This window comes from Haliotis asinina, chromosome 9 (genome assembly GCF_037392515.1).
Source record: "Haliotis asinina isolate JCU_RB_2024 chromosome 9, JCU_Hal_asi_v2, whole genome shotgun sequence".
Lineage (NCBI taxonomy): Eukaryota > Metazoa > Mollusca > Gastropoda > Lepetellida > Haliotidae > Haliotis > Haliotis asinina.
The window spans coordinates 17,868,435-17,880,867 of NC_090288.1; the positions used below are offsets into that span (position 1 = coordinate 17,868,435).

Below are 12,433 nucleotides of genomic sequence, written 5' to 3' on the forward strand. Positions count from 1 at the left end.
ATAATTTCAAATCCCTACCAGCTGCCATAATATTGACTATTATTGCTGAAATTTATCATTGATAAAATGACCAATTCATGAATTAAGCTAAGCACATGTTTATGTTTTTTCTGTCCTTCCATGGCATATTTTATGTGAATTTTGGAGCTTAGTCATCGAACGACCTTCACCTTCATGTGACAAAGACCCACTCTGCCGTGTGTGTGTGAGAGGACGATGTCGTGCGTACTGTTTTGCACGTGCGGCGGTGGCACATCTCGTCGTCCGGGTTCGTCGTCTGCAGCTATGTGCTTGTGGGGTAAGGCTCTCACTTGCACGCACATGCTCAATCAATAGGGATAACAGTAACAGTGTAAGGACGTCACATTCCGGGCATGTGTCATGGAGGTAGCAGCCAGTGATGGGATGGTACTAAGGGTATTTTCACATCAGCACATTTAGGATGAAAATAATCATGAGTGGTTGGTATCCCCATTTTGTCTTCTTTTGTTGTGTGATTATTGTGATTTTTGCAGTGTTTTATGTATGTTATTTTGCTGATAGCAATGAGTGTCTTCCCATGGCAGCAGTTGGCTCTTGGTCTCAAGAGCTCTGGCAGAAGACATGTGGGTGTTGCCTTGGGCACTATGGATTTACAAACTGACTTAGTTAGATGAAACATTTGCAGTATGTTACATAAGATACAGTCAACATATTTACTTAAATTATATTTATGTGCTGTATAGATATATTTCTGTGTATGAATATTTTGTTTTCCTTGGTTCTGTTTATGTTTTGCATGGAACTCTTCAGCGTAAAGAGAAAATTATTGATTTTGTTCTAGAAAGTTAAACACGTTTATGTATGTAGAAAGTGACTGTTATACACCAAAGTTGGTGTATTCAAAGACAACTTTCATCCTTTCGTGTAGACAGAAGTGGTTATCTTGTAATGTAGTTGTCTAGATAATGACAGAGTTTTGTATCTGTAATAGTGTCATCAAGCAAAGCTGCAATTTTCATGTTTTACCTGTGCTACAGTATGGGATAGGATATTGTAAAATATGATACATTAGATATTGTCAGGAAATGTGAGTCACTAGTGACAACTAGTGATATGGTATTTTATTTATAAAACATATTTTGGGAGTTTCATTAGCACTACATTTAAAATATCTGAAACACATTGTAGGACCAGCTTGCATGTAGAGTGATAAGCAATTGAACAGCAATGTTTCACAGTCATGAAAGTATTAAACCAGTAGAGAAACTGCATGTTATATATTTCTGTAATTACAGTATAAAACCTGCATCTTCCAGTTCCCCCCAAACAAGGGCCGTCAATGAAACATTGTAAGTCTTGTTAGATATGTTTATGTAGCAAGTTACAGGTATTTTATGATAAAGGTAATAGCTGCCTTTAAAAGAGTTGCTTCAAACTTTTAAAAATATTCACACAATACAGAAATACAAATGGTGAATATTGATGAATTTGTAATTGACACCACAGGCTGAAATAAGTCATTATAAACATGGTCATGCAAATTTGGAAGCGTTTTCCTCTCTCGTGTTTATTCTTGTCATGCTCTCGCTGTCAGCATCCTGGAACACTTTCTTCCTCTACCCATCAAACATCACTAATTAGGAAGTTTTATGCATGATGTCAGATTTTGGCAGAATCTCACATGTAATATTAATCTTCTATTATCACGGTGACAGGGATTAGAAGGAAGGCTTCTATCGGGGGGGCTGTGATGTAATGAACCAGTTCTTGATGTGGTGGACTTCTTTCGGAAATGTTTGCGCCATCTTGGCTGGTCTTTAGATTGAGCAGTCAATATGGCTAGAATTGGTAATATGTTGCCATGGAAATGTGAGATTTATAATTGATTAACAAGCTTTGTTAAAGTTGTTATGTCAGCTAATTCATTGCAAATCAATATTGTTGAAAACAGATGAGATTAACAGAACATTAAAGGAGAATAAACTTTAGTCTAATGCACAATGATGTAAACACTCCCTGGCTGTTTATGGGCCATGTTTATTCTAGCATGCTCATAGAAACAGTTAAACATTAGATTTACAATTATTGTCTGTTCAAAGTCGCAAACTTTTCAAAACAAAGGATACATTTCATTCAAGCACAAAACAGATAACTTCTTTCAACACAGTGTGAATATGGTTTAGATCTGAATAGTATTATTCATATCTATATCTGTGACACTCACTCACTCACTCACTCACTCTAAATGTTGTGTAGCATATCAGACCATAGATTGACTACACAGCAGACTGGATCATCAGACCCATTTTGTAGATGATGATCTCAGTCACTTGATTGTGTGGTCCAATGTGGATTGTTTACAGACTCCTGTCATATAGCTGGAAGACTGTTACGTGTGATTTTTATTGGCCATCAGCTTTTGGGCTTTCTTTTCAATAATGCGCACAGGTCATGTTATATCCAACTTATAAACCAACTGAATATATATACTGTAGATCTATATAATTTCAATATTTGGTATTCACTGATGAAATCAAGTGGGCTGAAACTGGGAGCTGACACCTTGCATTGCACATACAATGCATGTGCATCCCACACACTAACCATGCCCTTGCACGTATGCTGCCTGCTCTAAACATCTTGAGAGAAACACAAAGCTCATACCAAGAAAATCTCATTCTTCACAACAATTCTTTGTAGAATAGTGGATAAAACCGCCAAGCCAGTTAGTGAAGGCTTACGGGTTTGAAACCGGGTGCTGGCACTGCATGTTGAAAATTGTCAATAATGTCATATTTTACGATCATATTCAGTAGTGACAAGACAAAGTTGTATCAGTCTTAAAACAAGTAATAATTCTAAGTTCCGGAGTAGAGGGATGTTATAAAGATAATGCCTGGGTCAGAAGGGACATTATCAAGATCAGAGGTACATTACTAAGATAAAGACAGGGTCAGAGGGACATTATGTAGAAGATAATATCCAGAGGAAGTGAGATTGTATCAGATGTGAGTCATATTACAAAAAAAGGTATTCCCGAGAACAATAGAGCGACAGTAATGTTGGTGGATAATATGAGTTATCAGCCTGCAAGGCAACATTTATCTCAACTGAACTACTGAACACCTATCTTTGATAAATGTTTGTCATGTAAGAAGTTTAATGGAGGGTGTGCACTTCACATTGCAATTAAAAGTCAGTTATGGTATAAAGTATGTTTTGAAATCCTCACACTGGACCGAGCTTTGTGATACAGGTCAGAGTGTCAGTGAAACCCTCACACTGGACCAAGCTGTGTGATACGGGAGAGAGTGTCGTTGAAACCCTCACGCTGGTCCTAGCTGTGTGAAATGGGAGAGAGTGTCAGTGAAACCCTCACGCTGGTCCTAGCTGCATGATATGGAGGAGAGATTCAGTGAAATCTCACACTGGACCGAGCTGTGTGATACAGCTCAGAGGGTCAGTGAAACCTTCACACTGGTCCTAGCTGTGTGATACAGGAGAGAGCATCAGTGAAACCTTCACATTGGTCCGAGCTGTGTCATTTGGGAGAGAGTGTCATTGAAGCCGCACGCTCCTAGCTGTGTTATATGGGAAGAGAGTGTTAGTGAAACCTTCACACTGATCTTAGCTTTGTGATATGGGGACAGAGAGTCAGTGAAACTGTCACACTGGTCTTAGCTGTGTGATATGGGGACAGAGTGTCAGTGAAACTCCCACACCTAGATGCATGAAAGTAGGTGCCAGTCAGTACCAATGGATAGGTGCCAGTCAGCATCAGATGTGGTTTCGACAAGCTGTTGTTTATGCTGGTATTCAGTACTGAGAAACGAACAGCTTCATTAAAGTATCCACACCCAGATTAGCTGTAACATTTGTTGTACCATAAACCTAGGATTCAGTAATTATGTAAGACTTTAGATGATCATTAACTATAATTGAACACCACCTGCTGCGAAGGAGCTCCAGTAGTACATATGGCTTGTACCCAAATTAGACCACTGCCCCTGCTGCCATGAATTTACAAGAAAGTAGTGAACATTGTCAAAATGTAGATCCCAGAATTATCTGCTACAATTCAGCCGGCGCAATGCATGCTATATTAAATTGTATATCACTCTGATGTATCATATATCCTAGCTGTTGTGAATACACAGGTCAAATATAATGTTATTAAACCATTGTGATAGGTCACATACAATCCTATAAAACCATTGTGATAGGTCACATACAATCCTATAAAACCTTTGTGATAGGTCACATGCAATCCTATAAAACCTTTGTGATAGGTCACATATAATCCTCCGAAGCCATTGTGAAAGGTCACACGTAATCTTATGAATCCCTTGTGATAGGTCACATGTAATTCTATGAAACCATTGCGATAGGTCACGTGCATTGCAATAGGTCACATGTAATCTTATGAATCCCTTGTGATAGGTCACATGTAATTCTATGAAACCATTGCGATAGGTCACATGTAATCTTATTAAGCCATTGCAATAGGTCACATGTAATCTTATGAATCCCTTGTGATAGGTCACATGTAATTCTATGAAACCATTGCGATAGGTAACATGTAATCTTATGAAACCATTATGATAGGTCACATGTAGTTCTATAAAACTGTTTCAGTAGGCCACATGTAATCTCATGAAACCATTCGAATAGGTCACATATGATCCTATGTAGCCATTGCAGTAGGTCAGATGAAATCCTATGAAACCAGTGTTATAGGTCACATATAATCCTATGTGACCACTGCAATAGGTCACATGCAGTCCTATGAAACTCATTGTGATAGGTCACATGTAATTCTATGAAAGCGTTGTGATCTGGTATCCAATTCCTGGGGAAACTGAGAGGATATCACACTGACCTTTGACCACAGGCTTGCAGGAAAACATGATTACGTGTAGAACTGGAATAACAACTAACAGTTGAGTCCCTGATATCATAAACTAGTATTGTGACAAAAAATACATAACTGAAGAAATCACAGTGAAGGTGTAAAACATTTAAATGTCTGTAAAATTTGTTTTGGACAGATCAGCATCTGACTTTTCTGTGCACATGCATCTATACAGTTCTAGCATAATATGATTTTAAATTTAGAAAAATATGTTCAGATGCAGTGCTGTAATAATGTAATCTATGCTGCAGTGTCTTCATTCATATTATTAGTTCCCTTATATTTTGCCAGTAGTATATTTAGTTAAGCCATAGTAGGTACAAATTCCCCTTTCAGGGGTTAATCATCCTTACTGTGACATTTGTCATTTGTCATTTGTCTTGATGTGTGGAAAGAGACTCACCTACTGAGAGCAAAACTAAATATATGTCAGAAATGCACAAGCACATGTTTCTTCAGTTAGTCATACAACTGTAGGAAGCAAATTGTCTGATGATTGTATTTTTGTGTGAGTCAGTACAGTATTGTCAAGAATTTCAAAATATTTGTTTTAGAAAAAACTGTTTTGAGTGAGATTCTTCCTTTTTAGATAAAGATGGATTTTTTATTATATCTGTCATTTTTATCATCAGTCAAATAAGGTGGAAATGAAATATTACAAACTTTGTGAAAGAATGCATTGGTGTACTTGTCCATCCCTTATATGTTTAAAGGATCGTTTTTATCAAAAGCCAGTTACAAAGAAACCTTTTAGATTTTTGTCTGTTACATAAAGTAAAAGTGGCAGGTTGTTGCTCAGTAACTGTTCTCAATCACGTTTGTTGATTTGCCCTGTGAACAGTTTGGGCTGACCAGAACACAACAAATGTTGACATTCAGTGTCTATGTTTTCGTCAAAAACACCTTTGTTTTCATAGAGGACATTTTAACATTTGTCTGGTTTGACCTTCTGTAACCTAGAAATCCTGATCGAGATCGGCACTTTCTGGATAGCTGTTGCTGGAGATTCAATTAGAAGTCTTATGATTGGCTTCAATCCATTAGCCTGGAGCAACCATCACAGACCGAGGTTTAGATTATTTCTACACGATTTATAATTGATTACCCTTCTTTCCCTGAAATCGGGATTGTATATTTTTCCTTTAATTAACATTGATTTAAGTCTCCCAAACTTATCGCAGTCTTGTGCTTTAATTCAAGGTACATTTTCATCAACTATGTATAATATTGTAAATACAGATTTTTTGTATGTGTGATTGATGTTTGATTATGAAAAAATGGGACAAAGCAGATAAAAAACACGTAAAACTTTTCTGAAATTAAACTGGATCCAAACTTTTTTATTTCCTGTACTAGTGTATAGGTATTATTGCTCTTAAAGATTTAATCATCAAAGCATAGTATCTCTTAACAAATCTAATATGGTGACTGATCTGTTGGGAAAAGAAGGATTGTTAATTTGATGGGAAAGGTCAGTGGACCAATATTGTGCTGATCTCAACCCTTTATCAGGGGCATAAAATTGAGGTGGTCATATGTGGACTCCAGCTTAATGGAAACCATGCCTGGTTCTGACATCAAGTGTCTCAGCATTAATTGAAAAGTCTAACAATGCTGTCATCCCAAACCAGGTTGGATTTTTGCTGAAAATATTACATCTCCAAGTCTCACACTATTCATTCACAAGATCATCATGCAAAATACACCAAATAAGCCCCAGTGAGGGGTCAAGTTTGATTTTCAGCAGCTGAATGTAAAGGAAATGTTTAAGGTTCCTGTGATGTATTCTTTTAGGTTGACCTGATTAGAAGTTTTCTGCAATGGCAGACTATTCCAAGAACTGTAATTATGCACAAAGCACAAAACAATATTATCAGTATTGAATTTCGCTTCACTCCTATCTCTTTTAGAGCCTGTATTGCATGTGTAAGAACATTCCTATTGATTTTATTCTGAAACTTTGAGAACTTCCACTTTTGGATTTCACAAAAACTCATGCTCTGTAACTACAGATAAACATTTTCAATTCTTGAGCGCAGATAATTCATTTTGTTGGTGAAAATTCCTTATCCCATCAGGTCACAATGACAACAACTTAGGTGGTTGGGCGGGTAGCCCAGTGGTTAAAGTGTCTGCTTGTCATGCCAAATTTCCTAGTTCGATTACTACATGGGTCTAGTCAAGACTTGATTATTTCCAGACCTGTGGCATATAGCATAAACAGTGCTGAATGTGGCGTAAAACTAAACTCACTCAATCACTCCTTTATTTGTCCTAGGAAAATGTGTTCAGTTTTCGCAATCAATAAATGTAATTGATGTTATATACTGTAACTGCTGAGATTATTTCTTGATTCGAAACTGTTCTCTTTCATTGACCAAAATATCATCCAGGGGAATGGGTGGTGTTATCCAGACAAGGAAATTGTGTTGTGCCAATGTGTTAATATTAACATTCTAGGTTCATGATGCTTCAATTACTATCAGTGGTGTGATTGTGTTATAGGGAATCAGAAACTTAGTGAACCAATCAAGGAAATTATTCAGTTCTCAGTAATTATGTCCAGCTCTGTCATATATTTAGACAACACAACTGGAATATTAGCTCAAACTTGCAACTGTCTTGTGTCTTGGTGATGTTCATCAATACCCATAACTAACTCTTGAACTGGTTCAAAGGAATTGTCAATATTGATATTGTCACAAACTCTAACAGAATGACTTCTTATCGTCCTCCAGGTAAGTCAGTGACATCAAAACATTTTTAGAAATATTTACATTTTAAAGGTTCAGGAGAATAAGGACCTGTTCTTGGTCAGTAAGGTATTGAAAATGTGTATTTAATGCACTTTAAAATGTCTCTTAGTTTGAGCTCTCATTTGGACTTGTTCTCAGACACTCTACTTTCTAAATCCTGCAAGCATCAAAGAGACAAGCAGCTCGTTGTCAGCCCTTTTGATCATGTCTGATGAATCTCAGGTTGATTTTTCAATTATTAGTGCCATCCAATTGATGGCATATCTAAAATTGAAATGGCACAGTTAAATTCTTTCCAGCATGCCTTTATACACTTGATGTTTTCGGAAGTGCATTAAAGCATGTTTTCACCATATTGTCTTTTCATGGTTTAAAGTGACATTATGAGCAATGACTAATGATAAATATACACGTCAGACAGCCAGCTAATGATCAATGTCGTTTCAAAGTTTGAGGTCAGTAAACAAACAAAAATACCTACGTACCATTGTTTTATTACTCATGATTTAATAGTGAATGTTACAACTTTTATATTCACTTGAAATGGTACACTTACATTATCTTGACAGTGCCCATGAGGCACGCTTGAAAAAAAAATAATTTCAATCCCTAATTTTTCTAAGTTCTCATCTCTTTACAGTGCCATTGTTTTAATGGAGCAGAGAGCTCATATCCAACCTCATCTTTTCCTAACAATTATGAGATCAGCTATCTACAATGTGTTTAAGTTCTGCAGCTATAGCAGATATATTTCTCTCCCTGCCTATCAATAGTTCACTGATCTACAGTCACCTATTTTCATGACATTTAAAGTCTTAATCCATGAAAAAATAGTTTGAACAATATCATACATTTCTATATTTAAGTGAAACCTGAGAGGGCCGATGTGGGGGAGATTAATGTGTAAACTGTTGAAAGTGCTGTGAGGAATGCTTCTTCTTGAATAAATAAGGGAGCATGTATACTGTACTGTGCATGGTGAAGTAATACTGTGTGACAGTCATGAGTCACTGACAACATGCTGGCTTAATATGAAGTATACGTGATGGTGTGACACGGCAAGGGTTTCTTGATAGAAGACCAATGTCTCACTTCTGCATTGGTTTTCATAATCTGCTAAGTGGATATATTTAGTGTGATGCCAATATGTGTATAATTGTTGGTGTAGTTCCCAGGTGAATGTGGTCGTCTTGTAATGTTAGATATGAGCGAGATGGTGATAGTTTGTAAATAGCTTTCAGGTGGGACTGCACTATATGATTACTGAAGTAGTTTCTGTACAATTTAGAAGACCCTAATCCTGAACATTACTCAACCCTTACCTATCCCTACCCTTATCCTAACACAAATCTGAATGAAAACTTTATTTATTACACTGAATCCAATCCAACCTTTAAACCTTAATCCAAACCATAATCTTACTAGTCACACTAACCATATTCTTTAACTGAGCCCCAAACCAGACACAAACCCTAACCCTATTCCAAAACCACCACCCCCAAAAAAACTGTTACCCTAACACAAACCCCAACCCTATTCCCACACTAAGCCCCAAAAATTCTAATCCTATTCTTAAACTGAACCCTTAAACTAAACCCTTACCCTATTCCCACACAGAGACAGCAACCTAGCCCTTACCTTAACACAGATAACCACTGCATGGTATGTCTGGGGGATAGTCATTGGTTGGTATATCTCAGAGATGGCCATTGGTCAGAGTTTTAGAGAGATGACACTGGAAAATAGCCTTCTATATGTGTGCTTGCTGTTGTAAATACAGAGAGATATATTCCATGTTTACTGTAATGGCTATTAGTCTGCATGCATGCATGCATGCATGCATGCATGGGGTACTTAGCAGCAATCTGTATAACTTGGCACCCAACCTTATTGAGAACAGGTGGACCATTTGCCTTTGGAACTGTGTCAAATAAAGAATGAGGACTGTATTTATGGATATGTACCCAACTGCTAGAATATCAATTAAAGATGTATGAGATTTTGCTGATAAAGATATTGTGTTTCTTGTGTGCTTGTGCCATTTAAGTAGCAATGATTATTTGTAAACATCCTTGTTGTTGTCAGGATATCAGCCAGCACCTATAAATGTCTAATTAGCAGCAGAGTGTTTCTTCCCAGTCTACATTACCATCATTGCTGGGGAATTGATAATATCTATATTTTATTTATTTGGAGTGCAGGTGTTATGTAGTTTTCACCAAAGTAAACATCATATCCTCAGTATTTTGTGTTTACGTACATACATATATAACACCATACATTCTGGGCATAGAGTTCCCACCTGCGTGCAACAGACATTAGGTAACACTCCATCTCCTCAAGACATCTGCAGTTAGATTTATGAGGTAACACTAACAAACTCCTGCTATAAGGTAAGACACTAATTACCTGTCCATGTCTGCACATGGTGCTGTGTAATGAACACTGCTGATTCTAGGGTATCAAACACATTCTTCATCATGTTTATAATGACACACTTCATCTTCATCATGTTTATAATGACACACTTCATCTTCATCATGGAATCTCTGAGCCTCTGAAGCTGGATTGGCCAAGGTTATGTAGCAGTACAGATACAGTTTGTCAGACTCTAGCAGATGGGGATTGCCATTAGCAGAGGCTAGATGTAAAGTACATGGGCAATATTTCTATGTTGGTTGTTATTACATTCAAATTGTGATATCTGAATTTGAAGAATCAAAATGTAGCTATGTCTGCAAACAGTTTGCATTATGATGAGAATGGCACAAAATATGAAATCAACATTATGTATGTACAAAGGTACTGTACATATAATCCAATATATATAGTGCAACAAATCTACTGCTAGTATAATGGCTAGTATATATAATGCAACAAATTTACTGCACATGTAGTAGCCAGTATATACATGTATAGTGCAACACATTTACTGCACACGTATAGTGGCAAGGATATATAGTGCAACAAATTGACTTCACATGTATAGTATCAAGGATATATAGTGCAACAAATTGACTTCACATGTATAGTATCAAGGATATATAGTGCAACAAATTGACTTCACATGTATAGTATCAAGGATATATAGTGCAACAAATTGACTTCACATGTATAGTATCAAGGATACATAGTGCAACAAATTGACTGCACATGTAGTATAATATAGTATTATAGTATATATAGAGCAACAAATTAGGACTGAAGTGCAGTTGTGTAATATGATGAAGCAAAGGCAACCTGTGATACAATTTTACTGGTTTAGCAAGTATTATATGACAGTTCAGTAATATATTGATACTTGCAGTTCACAAATCTTTTGCTCAGATAACAGTTATGAGGAAAACTACTTGCATGTCAGGGGGATATAGATTGCACTGATTAACATAACATGAACTCCATTCAAGAATACTCAGTGCCAGTTACAAACTGGTCAGATGTAACACTTGCAGTATTTGGGATTATGCTCCTTCAATAACGTACATTTTATGGTAGTTTTGTTTCTTTTTGTTACTTTTGTCATTCATAGACAAACAAAAGTACTAGAGTTTGTAGTTTGTTAAGGAGGTGTAGTCCCAAATATAGCATGTGTTACATCATGCTCCTCTTACCACTGACTGCTGCTTCAATGTCCAACCACTCTGGGCAACATTTAGAGTCCCTAAAACCCTACATATACATGTCTGTCATGCCACAATTTAGTGATTATTTTTGTATCTGTCAATCTGTGCCACACGAAGATAGAGAGTGCAAAAACTGACATCTAGCCAAATACTTTTTCTGAAATGTATTAAATCAAGATACACTGTACAGATCAATGTGCAGTGTTGGAACAACCTGACACTTGATGGTGTGGCATAGAGATATTTAAGACCAGGATCCTGGGATTAGTATGTAGTAAGGGAGACAATGCATTGTGACATTTGTCAGGAATTTACCCACGTAACACATTGTTTTTGACAGAAGAATGGGACATTGATTATAATTTCCATTCTGCAGTGTGATGATACCTGTCAAAATCTATTTATTGTAAGCCATGGAAAACAATTTGTTTCTGTTTAAGTAACATCAGGATATTTTGAAATTTTCACTGTCTATTTTGTAAGCCAACTGATGTATGAAAATAGTCGCCAACAAAGATGTACAGTCGTCATAATTCTGGAATCACTAACAGTGTTTTTTCTCCGAGAAATTTCTTTTTTAATTTGGATTTGTTGCTCCCCTGGTAACTCATCTCATAGTGTTATTGCATTCCATGTATTACAACTAAATTAATCTTGAATTAAACACCTTTCTACCTGTGAAGTATTGCTGATGGAATGGCGACATTTTGGTAAGAATTATTTCGTGTTACAGTGATAAGAGCTAAATTTTGTTCATTGCTGCATCTCTGGATGATGCAGATAAAACTGGCCTAAAAGGACCTGCCTCCACACAATGGGTACAGTCTTACACCTGCCCATCCAGGTTGTCCAGGGTCCTCCCATCAGAGCTGGTTCAGTTGGTATCTATGACAACCATGAAGGATCCAGGCACTACAAGGATGTGCCTCCACACACTCGGTACAATCTTACACCAGCCCAGCCAGGTTGTCCAGGGTCCTCCCATCAGGGCTGTTTCAGTTGGTATCTGTGACAACAACAGAGGATCTTGTGTCTCCTGTGGGTGTTCCAATGAAACTTTAAATTACATGTTGTGAACTTGAGAGGTGTACATTAGTTCACAATGGGGCACTGTTAGTTGGAAGACAATGAAGTGTCTTTGTCATAACTTAAACCGGTCA

General features: G+C 37.0%; 1 protein-coding gene across 5 annotated transcripts in view; it reads left to right on the forward strand.

The window, feature by feature from the left end:
- The window catches only part of LOC137296580 (FYVE, RhoGEF and PH domain-containing protein 1-like), a 77,374-nt gene that overhangs the window by 20,216 nt on the left and 44,725 nt on the right, over window positions 1-12,433 (forward strand). The window contains exon 1 of one of the 5 annotated variants that reach the window (XM_067828390.1): window positions 271-298. The exons of 2 other annotated variants lie outside the window; for them this stretch is intronic. In XM_067828390.1, the coding sequence (XP_067684491.1) occupies window positions 286-298 (13 nt within the window). In that variant the 5' untranslated portion in view covers window positions 271-285. Of the gene's footprint in view, window positions 1-270; window positions 299-378; window positions 462-7,475; window positions 7,633-12,433 lie in introns of those variants that run through there. 2 more of the 5 variants (XM_067828389.1, XM_067828388.1) reach the window with 2 other exon arrangements.